The sequence below is a fragment of the Poromitra crassiceps genome, assembly GCF_964638095.1.
Source record: "Poromitra crassiceps genome assembly, chromosome: 3".
Taxonomy (NCBI): domain Eukaryota; kingdom Metazoa; phylum Chordata; class Actinopteri; order Beryciformes; family Melamphaidae; genus Poromitra; species Poromitra crassiceps.
Genome location: NC_139625.1, coordinates 52,707,719 through 52,726,734, shown reverse-complemented (window position 1 = coordinate 52,726,734; position 19,016 = coordinate 52,707,719). Strand labels below are relative to the sequence as shown.

The following is a 19,016-nucleotide window of genomic DNA, read 5'->3' as shown; positions in this document are numbered from 1 at the left end:
CTTTCCTGCACCTTTTCACCGAGAGCTGCTCCTCCCTGGAGGATGACAATGGAGGAGATGAAGAATGAAGCGGAGACAAGCTCCATGGTATCCATGACGCTGTACGCTGTGATGTACCCAGTTTTCAATGAGGTAAAACTGATTGCCTTTTGTGATTTATTTTTGTGTGATGTTATGCTCTTCTTAAGTCATATTCAGATGTGATTAGGTTGACAGGATAAGGTAGGGGAACATCATCATTATTTACCACAACATGTCGGTGATTTTAGTCCCTTACGAATCTGCCAGTAAGGTTGATGGATTGCTTACCCCGCTAGCCGGGCGCTTCTGGCTCATACGAGCGCATTAGCACCCGGCGAACGTCACGCATTTTCCCATTTTACACAGTGACATTTTCACGTCTAGGTCTAAATGCCGGCTCCTACCTGAGTCTTCACGTGAAGTGAAGACGCTATCCGATGTAAAACATCCTCTTCTTTTAATGACACCTAGTTGTTGCATCCAAATTGTTGCATAAAATCCACTTTTCTGTCTTTCAAAAACCGAAAAGCATTTATCTGGCGCACCGCTTCTTGTTCTTCTCTGATCTGAAGCAACCCGGAACAACGACTTCCGGGTTGCTCGAGGTGCTCCAGATAAATGCTTTTCGGTTTTTGAGAGACAGAAAAGTGGATTTTATGCAACAATTTGGATGCAACAACTAGGTGTCATTAAAAGAAGAGGATGTTTTACATCGGATAGCGTCTTCACTTCACGTGAAGACTCAGGTAGGAGCCGGCATTTAGACCTAGATGTGAAAATGTCACAGTGTAAAATGGGAAAATGCGTGACGTTCGCCGGGCGCTAATGCGCTAATGAGCCAGAAGCGCCCGGCTAGCGGGGTAAATGGATTGCATGTTCCCACATCAGTAAAAATCCTGGCCTGTCTTACCAATTGTCCTGTATAAAGCCGATGCCAAGGAAATCTAGCCCAGTCTTTTTAACATTTTATGGCTGGAGAGGACTGGTTTTGGTAAATGGTAAATGGTCTGCATTTATATAGCGCTTTTATCCAAAGCGCTTTACAATGAGTAGATAGTCTACATTCACCCATTCATACACCGATGGCGGCAGGCTGCCACGCAGGGTGCCTACACACCATCGGGAGCAAGGAGGGTTAAGTGTCTTGCCCAAGGACACAGCGACGGCAGCTGGGAGGGAGCGGGGATCGAACCGCCAACCCTTGCGTCATTGGCCGACCCGCTCTACCTCCTGAGCTAAAGCCGCCCCCTTTTTCATCAACATATATATTTTTTAAATCTCTGATCAGCTCAACTTCAATCCCATGGCATTCTGAGACATTAAGTAGGCCTATGCCAAAATATAAAGACTAATTGTTTCGTTTGATGAGAAGAAACTATTGAAGGTGCGTAGTTATTGATAACGGTGTGGCCTGTTGGGGCAGCAGCATCTCAGCCACGGACAGGAAGAGGCTGGACAAGCTGATCCGAAAGGCCAGCTCTGTTCTAGGCTGCCGCCTGGACTGAGTGGAGGTGGTGGGTGTGCGGCGGATGAGAGCAAAGCTGGCCTCTCTGATGGAGAACAACTCCCATCCTCTGCACGACAGACACTGTGACAGCCCCGGAGAGCTCCCTCACCACTTACAGACAAGTCCATCCAAAGTGTGTGTGAGGGAGCGTTTTCGGAGTTCTTTCCTCCCAGCGGCTGTCAGACTTTTTAGTTCTGTACACTCCTGAGTGAACAATGGTTTAAATTGCTGCTCTCATTTGGCTCAATTGGCTACTAAATGCACTTTTATCCAGTACGTTTAATGTAATTTTTTACTTTTTAGTGTAATTGTTATATTCTGTTTTTACTGTTGTTGACTATATGTGCTATTATGTTGCTGTCTCTTTTTTTTTACCCTGTCCACTTGCTGCTGTAGCACTTTAATTTCCCCTTGTGGGACAAATACAGGATTATCTTATCTTATAAGTTCATATAAAAGGCAGTGTGATGACGGTTGCATTTCAGATAGGGTTGCAAAATTCCGGGTACAGTATATTCAAAGTTGAACATTTTCCATGGGAGTTAACAGGAATATATGGGAATAAACTGGAAATTTTGGGCTAATTTATATTAACTGTATTTACCTTGTCATATACAGGCATAAATATAAAATTGTGTTTCGTCATAAGCAGACATGCATGCAAACATTTTAAATACAAATAAAAAAAATGCTGCTTTGGCAACCCTAATTTCAGACATTGTCCTCAAAATGAATCCCGTCAGAGTTTGTACAGTATATAATGTGAGTGAGCGAACATAGCCAGCTCTAACACTAATGTTGTGTGTGTTCTGTTTCATCATCAGCTGGAGAGGATCAACCTATCAGCAGCTCAGACACTCAGAGCAGCCTTTATAAAGGTAAGACTATGAGTGGATAAGAGTACATGAAGCCTACAAACACAACATCATTCCTGCACCGTCTTCACAAGTTACTGTCATAATATCTGACTTGAATCAAGGCTGCACCCGGAGTCCCCACTTTTTTTTAGCACTCAAGCTACATTTACATTTTAGATGTTTAGCTGACGCCAGTGTTGTGAAGCGCCGTTCATTGAACAAGCTCATATTTTGGTGAACGGGTGAGCTGAGCGGAGCCTTTTGCATCTAAATTAACATACAGTGAGCGTCATTAACTCCTGTGAGAGTTAACCGCTCTCTGTTCGCTCTTTTCAGACCTCGATAATTGCCCATTGTGTTTACATGCATGTGGTAATTTACATAAGGAAAAAAACAATGTTGCTGTCATTTCACTGCGCTGTTTCTGTCTCTCTTCTTTCTCTTCTCTTTGTTTACCCCGGGTGGGGCTTGGACACACAAGCAGACACACATGGGCACCTTACACGAGGAGGGTTTCCTATGGTGACGGGGAATTATTGTATCGTTAGTGCCTCCCTTTTAGACGGCGACGGTGAATTTGGGCTTAGGAAACGACACATTTTGAAACCACCTTCCAGAGTGGAATTCATTGAGACGCTTCCCGCTGAGGGCTCCATGTAATCGCTTGAAGACGGCACATTTCAGAAACTCTGACCTGCCTGCACACGCGACACACGCGATTACGCCATAGCCGTGCGCGAGTTGGCAACCATTTTCAAAATAAAACGTCAGTATGAATGAAGGTTTGGCAACATTCAGAATTAAGCTACACTGCGGCCAACTTCAGTTACATGTTCATAACGTTACTGCTGCGAGGAGCCGATGGCTGTACCCGGTCGGCATTTAAAGGGATAGTTCGGTTTGTTTGAAGTGGGGTCCTATCAGCTAGTTCGATACACTAACTGAAGTAGGTACAGTGTTCTGGAGGCTGGGCGCAGCGTGTAACGAGACCCGACACTCAGAGCAGCAGCCAAACCAGCTTTTTCTCTGTAAGTATGTGGGGTCAAGAACTAAAATGTAATTTAGCCACCTAAAACAACGGCCACCTAAACAAATCAATATCTGTGTACATGCACGCTCTATTTTGACAATTTTCAGCGGTTTACTTTTCCGCCAAACAGCAGTTTAATTCGGCACTGCTTTTTCTCCCAACCGTACAACTACCGTATTCCTCCGCTAAAAGCCAGCACAGAGCACAGAGCTGCGGTTTACAAAACAGGAAGGCTTAGAAGAAGAGAGACAAAACACTGACTTACTTTAGAGACAACAAGTCACCTGGCCTCTCTGGTCTGGGACGTTTTCCCCAATTTATCCTGGGAATGGTGAAAAATGTCTGCAGGGCACCCCGGCATTTAGGCAGCAGGCAGTTCCTCGCATCTCTCTTTCTGCCTGTTCACTCTCTGCAAAAGTTCCTCTTCTGTATTCTCTCTGGTTCATAATTGTATCCTCTTGTCACCAAGGTGAATGGCATATCATCCTCGCTATCAAAATCACTCATATTTTCGTTCGTCTATTCTATTTGTTGTGTCTTCACTAACAAACCGGGAGAAATAAAATAACCCAAAATAACAGCTGATCTGCGGCGTAATCCAGCGCTGCGGCTTTGTGCAGGCTTTTAGCGGAGGAATACGGTAGTTGTACGGTTGGGAGAAAAAGCAGTGCCGAATGAAACTGCTGTTTGTACACAGATATCGATTTGTTTAGGTGGCTAAATTACATTTTAGTTCTTGACCCCACGTACTTACAGAGAAAAAGCTGGTTTGGCTGCTGCTCTGTCGGGTCTCGTTACACGCTGCGCCCAGCCTCCAGAACACTGTACCTAATTCAGTTAGTGTATCGAACTAGCTGATAGGACCCCACTTCAAACAAACCGAACTATCCCTTCAATGTTAGTTACAAAAGCACGTCGACAGTGTTTTCTCACTGCCAGTAGCCTACAGTAGGGTTTGACAGATGGCACACTCAGCGCTCCCGGTCCTCGCTGCTCGTTAAAGATTTCCAATAGGCGTTATTCTGATAAACTGGTCACATATGTTACATTCTCACCCGACAAATATTAAAACTTTAAAACAATTTGGGTTTTTTTTTTAGCTTGAAAAAAGCTTTTTGGCAAGTCTAAATGAGTGCGGAGGGTGTACTCTACTTCTGTGTTTAAAACAGGAAAGACGATTACGAAATTACGTCATGCAGAAGCGTCCTTGTATGGGCAAAGAATAAGGTGATCACACTGCCACCTAGCGACCTGGCATGTACATTACGGTGTTTTAAAAATTCAACAGCGCTCATGTAAACAGGGAGAAGGTGTGAAGGAAACGCTATTGTGTCGTTTCTTCCAGAAACTGTCCTCGTGTATAGGGCCCCACAGTGGTGTGGACTTGAGCCTGTTTTTGGGTTGTGTCAACTAGGGTTGGCACTATGGACGATGGCATCGACCATCGTGATTGGCCGACCCCCCATCGACCTCTGAGCCTTCTACATCGGATCATCGTGATTAATTATCTGTTCGAAATAAATTTGTGCCATTTTAATAATAATAAATACCAAGTCCACTTACCGTGACGCGTGGGGGACACGCCGGCAGCATTAAACGAGCGCGCCCAGTTCAGACTCAGAGAAGCCTCCCCTCCCCCTCCTCCGCTCTAGTGCTTCTCTGCACTGGGAGCGCTTGTTTAATGTCGCCGGAGCGTCCCCTGCGCATGAGAAGTCAGTTCTTTTGTTGCGAATACTTTTAAGACAAAGAAGAAACTTCACGTTCTTTCCTGTTTTCAACCCAAAGTGAGTACAAGTCTTCAACTGTGAATTTAACTCGCCTGTTTCCAAAGTGAAAGTTGAAGTCGCTCACAGCAGCAGCCTCAACGCGAGACTGCCCACGCGAATCTAACGTTATATCAGCCAGTAATTCGGTCAGTTTACTGCCAGCTAGTTAAATTCAACACACACACGTTGTTGGTGAGGACCTGTAACGTTAACGTTTTGTTATTTGCGCCGTTCAAATTGCTGGTAGTGAGAGCCACTGCTTCATTCAGTCGCCTGTCTCTGTGCTGTTAGCACAGAGGCTAATAGTAGCCTATTGAAGCCCGCTGGTCTCCGTGAAGAGCTCAGCTGTCCAGTTGTTAACTCATTCAGGGCCAGTTTAGGACTGCCAATATTTAGCACAGGCCAAAGATTTTCATAATTGTTGGTCATCTTTCAAGACCCACAGTAAATTATCTATTAGCACCAGAGTGATTTGCAATACCTCAAAATGAAGATGTACGTCTCTGGGTTCACCAGGAAAAAAAAAGTTAGCTTTTAGCATGTTCTGTACTCTACTTATATCCATTTATATACACCCTGTTTTCACCCAAAATGTCTCTCTCTCAGATGACAAACAGGAGCAAATGCAATTTCTGTAAAATATACATTCTCAAGCAGAACTCGCTCTCAATTCTTTTATTTTGAACTGTATTGACATCAGACATGTAAATACTATTCGTTATGACACAAATGAAAAAAAAAAAAAATATATATATATATATATATACACATGAAGTGCTTTTTTTTTTACATTCAACAATACTGCAGTGTGAGTGAGTGTGCAGACAGACACACAGACAGACAGACAGAGAGACAGACAGACAGACACACCGACAGACAGACAGACAGACAGACAGACAGACAGACAGACAGACAGACAGACACACACACACACACACACACACACACAGACACACACACACACGATCCCCCTTCGTTGCGTGATTTCTAACCCCACATAGGATAAGCAATAACCACGCCCTGTGGCGCCGGGATTGGCCAGGAGCAACACTGGAGCAGAGACACTACACTGGAGGGCACGCAGTCTAGCGATTTCATGAAGCTCTTGAGAACGGGCAGCGGGCTTCTGCCTGCGTGCCTAGCTGTTCGTGTGCTGCTCGTCCATGTCTCCCCCTGTCATATTCTTCCTGCTATCGTTGCCGTTTTCCCCTCGGCTATTCAACACGTCCTCACCGCCCTCTGATCACTGCTGATCGATCATTTCCTCATTCCTCCGATGATCAAACGCATCTGTGGATTACTTTCTCCGGTTTTCTCCGGCTGGCACACAGGAAGGCTGGCACACAGAAAAGCGACCAGCTCCTGCAGCGCGCGAGGGGCGTTTCAATGGGGTTTCTCCTGTCTGCACAAGGCAAGCTCCTTATCCATTTTCTGATATTCCTCCTGCTCAATTTCAAAACAACAGCTGCGGTATGTGTTTGTTCACGTGTTGTCTTAGATGATAGGGACCTGATACCATGTGACAGGCTGGGGAAGTGTTTTAACTACGCCCTGCAGTAATAAAAACAAAAACACGTCAAACACGTCATTGGCCCTCTGGGCTATTCCTGATAAGACGTCAAAGACGTCATTGGCCCTGAATGAGTTAATGAACGCATTGCAATGAATGGCATTACCGCACCGCAGCGACTTAATCAATTATTAATTATTCCCCCCACCCCCGCCAATGACGATGCCATCGTGGATCACGATGGTTCACTGTGGAATAATCACGATGGATAATTTACTGACATCGCACAACCCTAGTGTCAACAGCAAGACAGCAACAGTTACCCAGACTAGCAACAGAAATACCACAATTGACTTTCAGAATCAGAATAAGATATTCAAATGCTCACCTCTGGAGAAAAAAAGTTATTTGTAGAGACTATACTGTAGCTGCTACTGGCTGCTAATTTCAACGGACAAAACAGCAAACCTTGTATCAAAATACTCGTGGTGTTAAAATTACATATGGAATGAAACTGTGGCTATAACGCATTACTCAAAATTAATATTAAGGTTAACGTTACAATAAGAGCTTTATTTTGAAAGCCCTAAAGCGGAAGACCTACTTTTACTTTCTGGCTGACTTGATGCTCGTGACGTGCACTAAATGTTGATGCCAATGTCTGTCTGAGGTTTCGGAACCAAACTAAAAAAAGAAGAAGAAATGAACGTGAGCTGATTTTTTTTGACTGTGAACTTAGTTCAAAATTGTGAAGTATGAACATGAACTAGTTAATTTTATTCTGTGTGAGCCGGGGTCGGAAATTAGCGGGGGCTCGGGGCCTTTTGCCCCTAAAAAATCTGAAATTTCCCTTGGAATTGGGTTGACGGGGGATTTTTTTTGCCCCTGTAAAATAAGTAGACTTTCTGTTTGCAAAGTGTGTCCTCGCATCAGTAGTCAGGGATGCAAACTAGTCACCTTTCGGTGACAGTCACCTTTTTCATCCCAAAATTGGACGCTTAAATGAATGATTTCTAGTGGTTTTGTGTCTGCCCTGGTAGATCTGTCACCTTTTTCACTCTCCATGAATTTGGATCTCTGAGTAGTACAATCACCTGGGCACTCCGCCTGCGCCCCCCACCCCCGACAGAGACAGGGTGGCGAACACAGACAGTATGTCTTACGTTAAAACCGAACCACGTCCTTCCCCTCTCTGCTAAATGTTCCTTTTCACACTGTGGCCACCGGGATTTGTCATGCTGGATTGATAGGCTACAGGTTTCCCTGACGGGATAATGATGAATGGGTGGGTGTACATGTCCATCAACAACACAATCGGGGCGGCTGTAGCTCAGGAGGTAGAGCGGGTCGTTTTCCAAAGGAGAAGATGGGTCACATGACGTGCAAATGCGGAAAATGTGTTTCCATTACACTTTTGCGATAAACCTGCTATATCGACATGTCTGAAAAACCACCTCATGAGAGCGCAAAAACTTTTTACGATATTTGGGAGGTTTTTTGAAATTTACGTGTTTCCATTACCCAATTTCTATTGCGATATATAGGGTGTATTCACACCTGTAGGTCGTTTGCTTTGTTCCGATTCAGGTACTTAATTGATACAATTGTTGCATTTGTGCCTTGGTTCGTTTGTGTTCACACAGCCACAAATGAAACGGTCCAAATAGTATTGTCAAACTTCCTGGATTGGCCAGCAGAGACTCTGATAGGCTAATAGCCTCTCGGGATGGACAAAATAATTCCCAGAGATTTTCCTATATGATTATAAAAATGCGTTTTGTTAGACCTACATTTTAGGCTATGTCGGGCGTCCGCCGTGCAGAGAGAGAGAGAGAGAGAGAGAGAGAGAGAGAGAGAGAGAGAGAGAGAGAGAGAGAGAGAGAGAGAGAGAGAGAGAGAGAGAGAGAGAGAGAGAGAGAGAGAGAGAGAGAGAGAGAGAGAGAGAGAGAGATCTTTATTTATTTATTAATGTATGCTATGTAAGCCTATGTATTTATTTAGCCTATTTAGGCTATTGGGAATTTGGAGATAGAAGATCAAAAACCCTCGCAAATTCTGCTATTAGGCTACTATCACGGAGATGAGGATTAGCCGAGACATAGGCTATATGAACACCTGTCCTGTCAGGAATAAAATATTAATAAATAATTTAATAATAACGGACATTTCGAGGAAGACATGCAATCAGTCTGATTGTCTGATTGAACCAGACAATCTTATCACAAAGAAGGCTGGCTCTGATTACCACGATTTGTTTTCATTTATTGAAAGGAGACCAGAGAGAGCGAGAGAGAGAGAGGGCGCGCACACAATTTACAGGCAAAATCCGTAGAGATTCAACACATTAACGTTGCTTCCCATGGTCCGAGGTAAGTTGATTGAGTTCAAACTGCTGATTTGATCCCCCAAAGTTTATCGATGCAAGTCACAAGTCGCCAAAACAGGATCTGAAAGATGTTGTTTTTAAACGATAAAAATGTTCGTTCTTCAGGCCATTACGCACAGCGCAGCTGACTACGGCAGCTGGTTTATCCAAAAATGCGCACCGTTTACTGCTGTTGTGGCGGATCGAGGTCGGCTCACGTTCTCACCACAAACGAACCGCACCAGAGTTCGTTTGGAAGCGGACCGAGACCACCCTTTCTTGGCGATCTCGGTCCGCTTGTTTTGTCCCGCATCCGAGTGCGATTGCTGTGTTCACACTCCCCCAAACGAACCGCACCAAGGGGGAAAATGCTCTCTGTTTCGGAACAACTGCTCCAAACGAGATAGGTGTGAATACACCCTTAGATTTTGCGCATTTCTCAGGGTAATGGAAACACGACTATTGATGGTTTGAAGAGCTCAAGTCACCTCTATATTTGTCAGAAAAAAATCACAACAGGCCTTAAATGAAAGCTAAGAAGGTCCCCTTTAAAATAGGACCAAAAACAATAGTACAAAATATTGAAAAATTAAGCCTAAACCAGGATATGCACCAGCGTCTAAAATGCAATTGACTTTTAGGGGTGGTTAACTTCACGAGCTGGTAACTGTGTCACAGCTACCACTCAGGAATGGCTATCATACCAAAATATAATCTACAGACATGTATCTTATCAAAAATCATAAGCAAGTTTTGCCACCTTGAGTGGTACCAACAAGTGAAATTTTGAGCTCTGGCCCATGGACTAAAAATAAGACTTAAATGAAGAATTTCTGAGTGGTTTTATGTCTGCGCTGGTATCTGTCACCTTTTTCACTCTCCATGAGTTTGCATCCCTGCAATCCACATGTACGTCATTAAACGAGCAGGAGTTGGTTCGTGATGGAGGAAGACGAGAGAAGTTTCTTCCATTTTATTCTGCGTTCTGGCTGCACTCACTGTGTACCCGATAGCGTCAAACTAGAGACGACAACTACACAACACCTCCGGCAATTACTTTCAAAATAAAATGCTGTGTGAAAACTAGACTGTAAAAAGAGAAAATGTTCAAAATAAAAACCCACCATTGCTAAACGCTGTTGATAATCTGAGACATTCAACGTCTCTTTGAAAGTTATTGATCAAACAAGAATCTTTGGCCCATGGAAAAATGCTATATTAATGCTTGTTTCTTTCATAATTAAATTTGTATGATTGAATTTGTGCTCATCCAAAGATAGAGTGAATGGCTGAAAGACTTTAAGATAGTTCAGTTATTTGTTTATAATGAAGATTTTTTTGTTTCCCTGTCACAAAAGGGGGAATAGCCTAAGTAACAACAACAACAACAACTAATTGGTATCAACCCAAAATCTTTGCAATCGGTGCATCCCTAATTTTAATTTAGTCATGAGTGGTGCTCAACCGTTTGACTCGTGCACCATTAAAAACATCTTGATGCCTACTGTGGTGACCCCAGGAGCAACGGAAAGTGTAGAGAAATAAGGATATAGGCCTAACAGATGTTTTCTCTTTTTTCAGCTTGTTTCAATGAAAGCTGTCTAGTATTTTTGCTTACTTTTAGAAATAAAATATGCTTGGATACAAGTTATTGAATATTGGTCTGTCATGCAACATAGAAATGGCAAGGTATTTCCCAAAATTTGATTACAAAAATGCCCTGGAATTTATCAAAAATGCCCCCGAAACATATTTCACAGGGGCAAAAAAAATATCCTACCCTGGTGGTGTGAGCTGAACTTTGACCTATCTCTTGTGAACTTGCACAACACTGGCCAGTGCTCTTATCCAGAGAGACCTAAATTGTGCAAGCAGTCAAGAGTTCAGTGTCTTCCTCAAAGGTTCTGACAGGAAACATGACTGTTTATGGATACTGTTTATGAAACGGCAACCTTCCAGTTGCAGGATGACCTCTCTAACCACCCCTCGCCCCCAACGGTCGGTCAATGCAAATTTCAATTCATGGAAATGAGTCAAACTTGGCCAGTTGCCATCATTCACATCAGAGCCTGGGCCTCACTAGTCATAAGATAAGGCTTGATCCTGCACCTCCATGTTGCCCTCAGTGAGAAGTCATCATTCACAATGTGCACAGATCAAATAGTAATGAAGGGGAGAGGCAGCTTTGTCATTATATAAACCAGAGGGAGATGTGATCACCTTACAGCTGTTATTTTACTATGACACTTGCGGACCTTTTGTTCACTCGTCCCACTAATTGGTCTCTCTACTGCCCCCACTGCTTCCAGACCGGTGTAATTCAAGGTTGAATTATTCAGGAGGAGAGCTTTGTATATTCATCTGAGCTGCTCATAGTAGAAATCACACATCCAACAGACCTCCAGCTTTGTCCTCTCCGGCTCTAAGCCTCTGCTCACTTTTGTTGGAGAAGACAACCTTGATCACTCGCCAGTTTCCCTTTCATTATATATGAACTTGGCATCTTTGACCGAGGACTGACATGTCTTCATGGCACCTAAGACAAAGATATCACACAATTCCAGCCAGGCTAGTCAGTCACCCGCTGGCTGGCTCCACCTGTCCCAGCCAGGCTAGTCAGTCACCCGCTGGCTGGCTCCACCTGTCCCGGGCACTTAATTAACTCATTGAATGCCATGGACGTCCTTCGACGTCCAATTAAATAGTGACGTAGAGTGCCACGGACGTCCTTCGACGTCCAATGCGTTTTTTGACGGTGGGACGTCGATCAAAGCCTTCCGCAGCTCCTGTACAACTATAGTAGCTATTGGAGGTGTATAACCTATTTTACGGACTCATTAGGTGGCGACAGTGCTTGCTCGGTGCAGTCCAGATTAGAGACAGGTCCGAGAAACAGCCTAAAAGCCGTGGATCAAAGACAAACCGATGCATGCTCCCAGAGCCATTTGCTCTGTCGCGGGAGCTGACATTGGCTCCGAACAGGAGTCAATCCGCGCTCACAACTGAGCCCCTCTGTCCCTGTCTGTCTGTCTGTCTGTCTGTCTGTATAGTTTCTCCACCCGATTAGCAGCCAGGAAAGCAGCCCCTGACGCCAAACCATTCAGCAATCCGGGTTGGCTCTTCCCTGCTGTGGCGCTGAGAGCCGACAGCAGCACACAAACGCAGCACTCCGAAAATATAATGGTTGCGTGAGGCTGTGTGCAGTGTGGGGAGGAGTTTACGGGGGGAGGGGGGGAGGGGGGGAGGGGGGTGGTGCACGCAGGGCATCACACAACAACTACGTCACTACATCAGAAAATATTATCTTCAGACTCAGTGAATGTGCTTGAAATGCTGCATTTCACAAAAGGCGGATTATCTCAGCTAATAATTTGAAAAGCCTGAAAACGCTGAAAACAACCTATCTTCTCCGGCTCATAACTAAAGAACGGAAAATGGTATCAATAAACTTTTTTTTGCTGATGATACAATAGAGCCAGCTCGTTCTTGTGCGTGTTCGGTGTTTACATAGTAATATCACACAATATTCTGTGGGCCTCGAGAAATCACTGAAAACGCTCTGAAAACTCTGGCACTGGGAGCATCCGTTCTCCAAAAGTGGCTGGCACTCAATGAGTTAAGAGGAGGCTAAAATTTGTGATGAAGGGGTTTCATAGGGGCCATGAAGCCAAGCCCTTGGTGAATGTGCCGCTGTTCATTTTTTTTCCAGGCGGAGAAGGAGAACCCCGGCCTGACTCAGGACATCATCATGAAGATACTGGAGAAGAAGAATGTCCAAATCAACTTCACTGAATCCCTACTGCGCATGGCAGCTGATGATGTGGAAGGTGACAGAGAGAGAAATAGAAAAATTAGATGAAGAAGAGGAAGTGTGTGTGTGTGTGTGTGTGTGTGGGGGGGGGGGGGGGTGCAAACTTGTCACCTTATGGCGATATTTGGTATTTTGATTCTGAAATGGATCACCCATTAGAATCTAGTGAATTCAGTGAGAAAATAATTTTAACACGGGGGGTCATAATGAGGAAATATAACACTATATAACACTTGTTATCCAGTGCTATCAGAATAATCTTTTAACTGATTGGTCAGAAAAAATTTGCATTTACCAACTGGATTGACTGGTTTAAACCAAAAGTTACCTTTAGAATGAGTAGTTGCATTAACATGAACTAAAGATTTTGAAATATTCTTCATTTAAAAAAATATACTAGAAATAGGCTTGTAAACAGCTTTTTGTCACTTTTTGTTCCCTGATATGTTTGCTTCCCTGGTGTGTGTGTACATCTTTGTTTTCTGTCAAAAATGTTTTCCATGTGACCCCAGACCCAGGTTTGCTCCTGGGCACATTCAAGGAGCAGTTCTAGTCGCTGCTGCAGTTTAGGAATTGCTCTTATTTTGTATTAATATTATGAAATATGGACAATTGCCCTATAATTGTAATTTTTCGTTGTTGGGCAGCTGGTTGAGCAAGACCAGATTCAACTTTCATTGGATTTACATGTTTCCACTTGGGTGATTTTCCCACTAGGGTGCTGCAGCAACGTGCGTGCACACACGAGAATGTCTTGCATCTGTTCCGTCTCTGCACGTTGTATCTTCAGTGTATTGGTTTACATCTCTGCATGTTCTTTTTGCTCGACTGAATTTGCTCTGTGACGTGACGTGTGTGTCTATCTGTGTGACTCTGTGTGACTGTGTATCTGTGTGACTGTCTATCTGTGTGACTGTATCTGTGTGTATCTGTGTGACTGTCTATCTGTGTGACTGTGTATCTGTGTGACTGTGTGTATCTGTGTGACTGTGTGTATCTGTGTGACTGTCTATCTGTGTGACTGTGTGTATCTGTGTGACTGTCTATCTGTGTGACTGTCTATCTGTGTGACTGTGTGTATCTGTGTGACTGTGTATCTATCCAGAGTTCATGATTGACAGGCAGGAGCAGGAGTTCCTGGACCTAAATGACAAGGCCAGAGCTCTAAAACACATCCTCAGCAAAATCCCTGATGAGATCAATGACAGAGTACGCTTCCTACAGACTATCAAGTGAGTGTGAGCACAATGATCATGCATGCAATGTTCACCATGATGCTTTCATCAACACACTTGGAAAGCATCACAGTAATATGTCAACAAATGGCAGTAGTTGACACATCTGCTCCTTGTATCACTGACTGCACTCCTGTGGAAACATATAACTAATGTGATTATTCCCATCACACAACCCTTATGACAACAGTTCATTCATTGTCACTGTCCCAAGCGTCAATTATATTAATGGTCAAGAGTAAGACACTGGTTTACTGTTTCTTTAAAGAGTGTGGTGCAGGTAAAAATAATAATAATTCAGTTGGGGTTAAAGATTCTTATGAAAATACCCCCAAAAAACGAAATTAAAACATGCCCCCAGGGCAGAAATAATGGAGAAAAAAGTGGCATTATAATGCAAGTGCTAAAAAAAAAAGAGGGTAACACCTGTGACGTCACTTGGTTACTACTGTACTTACTGTTACTGTACAGCAGAAAACTTTCCAAAATACCCACAATCAGTGTTGCCAGACGTATGATAATTATCGTATTTGTACGATAATTTACCTCCAAAAACCAACATTTACCATCTGGCAATACTGCCCAGAATGCATTTCGGCATTGAAGCGAGCAGGAGACAAATCTCAATCGACGCCATTAGTTTGGGCTCTATAAAGGTTAATATATATGGTTAATATGGCACTTTATGAAGTTTTAATAATTTTTGTAGACAAATGTAACTAGTGGACCCCAAATATGGAGTTTATCAAAAATAACGCCTATTTGGAAATACAATTTTGGAGGACCAGAGACCACGCAGCCGACCGACCATCTCAGCTGATGTAACCCCGCTCCAGACTGGTCTCAGGCGGATAACAGACCCTCAGCGTATGGGGGTAATGATCCGAGGAAACGTCACAGGTGTTCTGTTCGATTTGCGGGTTTTCAGGCGCGCGTGCCAGCTGCTTTATAAAAAACAGTCTAGATGCAGCTATGTGTGGGGAAAAAAGAAAAGAGAATCCTAATTGCTACAGAAAAGTCCCACATATGCAAAGTAGTCTCTAACCTGCACCATGCTCTTTAAATCCTGGCTTCTAATTGTGGTTGCTATCGGTTTCCTACAGAGACATAGCCAGCGCCATAAAGGAACTCCTGGACACAGTCAACAATGTCATAAAGAAATATCAGTACCAGAATCGCAGAGTGAGTAAAAGACACACGCGTATATATCGATCTCACACTTTTCAGTTTCTAATTGATGTCTCTGTGTTTTATTTATTTCCTGCATATAAAGGCCCTGGAGCACCAGAAAAAAGAGTTTGTGAAATACTCCAAAAGTTTCAGCGACACCCTCAAAACATACTTCAAAGATGGAAAGTAAGTAGATCCATAACATCCCATGTCGTAGAATTAGGGCTGGGTGATATGGACCAAAAATCATATCTTGGTATATTTAGGCTGAATGGCGTTATGCGATATATATATCTTTGTATTTTCTAGGAAGTGGGCTAAATGTTCAGTTGTAAGTCAAAGCCTAGTCCTACATGGAGTTTATTCTTTATTTCACCATTCATTTCCTTCATAGACAAGGTCTCAAAGAGACCCAGAGCTATGCAGATATCTACCTGTCTGTTTTCATACGCAATGTGAATGTTATAAGAGACTCAGAGCTATGCAGATATCTACCTGTCTGTTTTCATACGGAATGTGAATGTTATAAGAGACTCAGAGCTATGCAGATATCTACCTGTCTGTTTTCATACGCTATGTGAATGTTATAAGGAGATGGGGAATTAGTTCAGCTGACAGCACATGGAACAAATTAGGATTCTCCTTGTCAGATGGGGTGATCGCTGCCTTTGTTGTTGGTCGTGCTAAAGCCTTGTTTATTTGATTGTCTCTGGAAGAGGTTTGAGAGGATTGAGATGTTTGCATTATGAAACCCTAACCCATAGTATTGACTATTCAGTGCAAAGATTAGATAAACAAAGTTTATCCATGAATCACTCATGTCATGATGGCATTGTATTCAGACTTGTCTGTAACTCTTGTACAGTTGTCTTTGCTGGGGGAAATAAACACAAGAGGCATACGCAAACTAGAAATAGGCTAGCTAGTGAGCATTATAAAACCTCCATGGACAAAAAGCAAGGTAAACTACGCATGCTAGTGGCTCAGTTGGCTACGGTGTACTGTATATACCATGTAACCCTTTTTACTGTGACCTATCCAATAAAGGCCAAATTAGAAAATGGAAAAGAAGAAAACACACCAGTGTTTTTCTGAAGTTATAATTTATTTATTTATTCTTTGTTCCCAGGGCGATAAATGTCTTCATCAGCGCAAACCGGCTCATCCACCAAACCAACCTCATACTGCAGACCTTCAAAACCGTGGCCTAGCCCTCGGAGACCACCCCCCCCCCCCCCTTTCCCCCAAAATCTGGGGAGCAACTGCTAGAATGGTGGATGGTTGAAGAACGCCTGACCCATATATGTAAATTAGAAAGAGTTGATTTTAGGGTTGGGTTCAATTCTGAGTCGAGATTCTAGATTCCAATTCAAGAGACTGAAAAGTACCATTTGTTTTGTTTTTTCAATGAGGATTTTTCCAGTCTTGAAATGGAACTGAATGGGCCCAAAGTCTGGTTGATTGATTTTATTTGGACAGTTTTAATTTATAACCCTGGTCTTGTTGTTGGGAGTAGGTGAGGCGAGGTGTTTACTAAAGACTAATTGCCATTTTTCTAATATATTCATCATGTTGATCATTTTACTTTTAGCTTTTCAATCGTGGTTACACATCTGAGCCCGCATTCAGTAGGGGGTGCATCTCTGCCGTCTGTATTGGTTTCCTCTCCTCGCCTCCTTTAAAAAAAGAATCTTCCTCTGCCGCGCTCGGCCTCTGCAAGACAGACAAAGGCAACAGAAATAATCCCCCTCTAGTAAACATGCTTTCTGCTTAGTGTTGACACATGACTGCAGGTGAAGGAACGGAGGACAGGAGAGGAAACTGTGTTGGACATTTGGGAAGCAGCCCCCTGATTTATTTTCTCTTCATCAGAAGACAGAAAGCCAAAATACTTCCAGCACAGCGTGCGCCTTACCAAGTCCTGTAACATTCCCTCCTCTCAGAGTGTAACTAAGTGGAGCCAGTCCCTGCTGTTGGGGGATGTAGAGAGAGAGATGAAAGTCCTGTATTTAACTGATAACTGGTTGCAAATGTTCAATAAATAGTTTCCAAATGATGTTTTTTAAACGTGTCCAAGTCCAGTATGTGGTAGTTTGGCAAAAAGTCTTAAAGGAACACTGCCCATTTTCAACCAGCTTTGTATCATTAGAACATCAGTAGTATATCAGAAAACTGTAAACTGTTTTGAAGTCTGTCATTTAATTTGACAGTTATTGAGTGTTAAAGTGTGGACCAGTGACATCACTGGTCCACACTAACTCAAATTAATAACTCATTAACTCAAATCAACTCTCAATAACTGTCAAACTAGATGAATGACAGAATGTTTGACAGTTATTGAGAGTTGATTTGAGTTGATGAGTTATTAATTTGAGTTAGTGTGGACCAGTGATGTCACTGGTCCACACTTTAACACTCAATAACTGTCAAATTAAATGACAGACTTCAAAACAGTTTACAGTTTTCTGATATACTACTGATGTTCTAATGATACAAAGCTGGTTGAAAATGGGCGGAGTGTTCCTTTAAGTATTCAGATTTGTCCTAGAATGTATTTTAAGAAACAGGATACACAAAGTACTGAAAAGAGTGTCTGCATATGAAAAGGAAATGTGTTCTACTTTTGAGTATTGCTACACACTGAAACAGCAGTTTTACCAAATGTGGTCCCTCTCACATGAGGCAGAACGAGGGAGAAACCTAGTTGCTGGATTGGTTTTAAGATATAGAGTTCTGTGCCTCGTGAGATGAACCACACTTGGTAAAAGTGCTGTGTTTCAGTGTGTACCAATACTCAAAGGAAAACATTTATTTGCATCATGTTTGCGGACATCTGCCACACACACTTTGTTGATTACTGTAGTAATCTACTTTGTTGTTCCCTAAAAACAGCACCACCCAGTTACCCAACAAAATATTATCCAATCTAGTAAACTTGCTGATGTAATCTTGACCTTTAAGGGAAGTAGTTAAGTAATCCGGTTTGTGAAATGCCCCAAACACTGACAAAATGCCTGAGATTACGTTAACACATTTCCTCGTGTCCATCTACATGTATCTCATATCTTTGCTCACAAGGTGCCCTTAATCATTTCATCGCTATGAGCTGACAATACATGTCATTTAGACATCCAGGCACTTCCTTATTGGCAGATGCTTCCTAACAGGGCCTGATGGCATCCCTGATCCTGCTCTTGTCAGCTGAAACACTGCTGTTCGGTTACACAGGAAAAGATCAAAACATTCCCAGTGTTGCCTGGAAACAAGGAAGCAGCTTAGAGAAACTATTGCCTAGGGAGAATAAGGCTTCAATAACAGATTTTGTGGTGAAGCAGTGTGCCTCGCTATTTCCTGCAGCTTGGTTGATTACTTGATTTATACATTTGATTATAAAGCCCCAATCTCGAGATTATTTTGCAAAATAAAATGCGGTCTGTGAATTTGTAATTGAAAACGGAAGCAAAACAGAAACAGCAGTGGTACCAGAGATACACCAGGGAGGTGACGCCATGCTAATGTCAATGCATAAAGTGTATAAAGTTTAAAATAACTCAGAGGTTCATGTGCTCAATCTTCTCACTCAAACATCTGGCCAACTTATAAAAAATGTGTGAGTAGCAGGTCCTCAGTCCCTTTGAGGAAATGAACCATGCTTTGCCTTGTGTTAACCTAGTTGATGATCTCCACCTCCTGCAGAAGGTAGCCTACATTTCAGGCAGCAAAATGTAGCACATAGAAGACTAA

General features: G+C 43.0%; 1 protein-coding gene across 1 annotated transcript; it reads left to right on the top strand.

Annotated features, from left to right (window-relative positions):
• The first annotated feature begins 3 nt into the window (after positions 1 to 3).
• Positions 4 to 17,328, top strand: LOC310773864 (programmed cell death protein 10). Its single transcript, XM_083633854.1, has 7 exons — positions 4 to 132; positions 2,353 to 2,406; positions 12,766 to 12,883; positions 13,973 to 14,099; positions 15,206 to 15,284; positions 15,376 to 15,458; positions 16,402 to 17,328. Exons 1-7 carry the CDS (start codon positions 43 to 45, stop codon positions 16,481 to 16,483), a joined length of 633 nt encoding a protein of 210 aa, XP_083489980.1. The 5' UTR covers positions 4 to 42; the 3' UTR covers positions 16,484 to 17,328.
• The last annotated feature ends 1,688 nt before the right edge of the window (positions 17,329 to 19,016 follow it).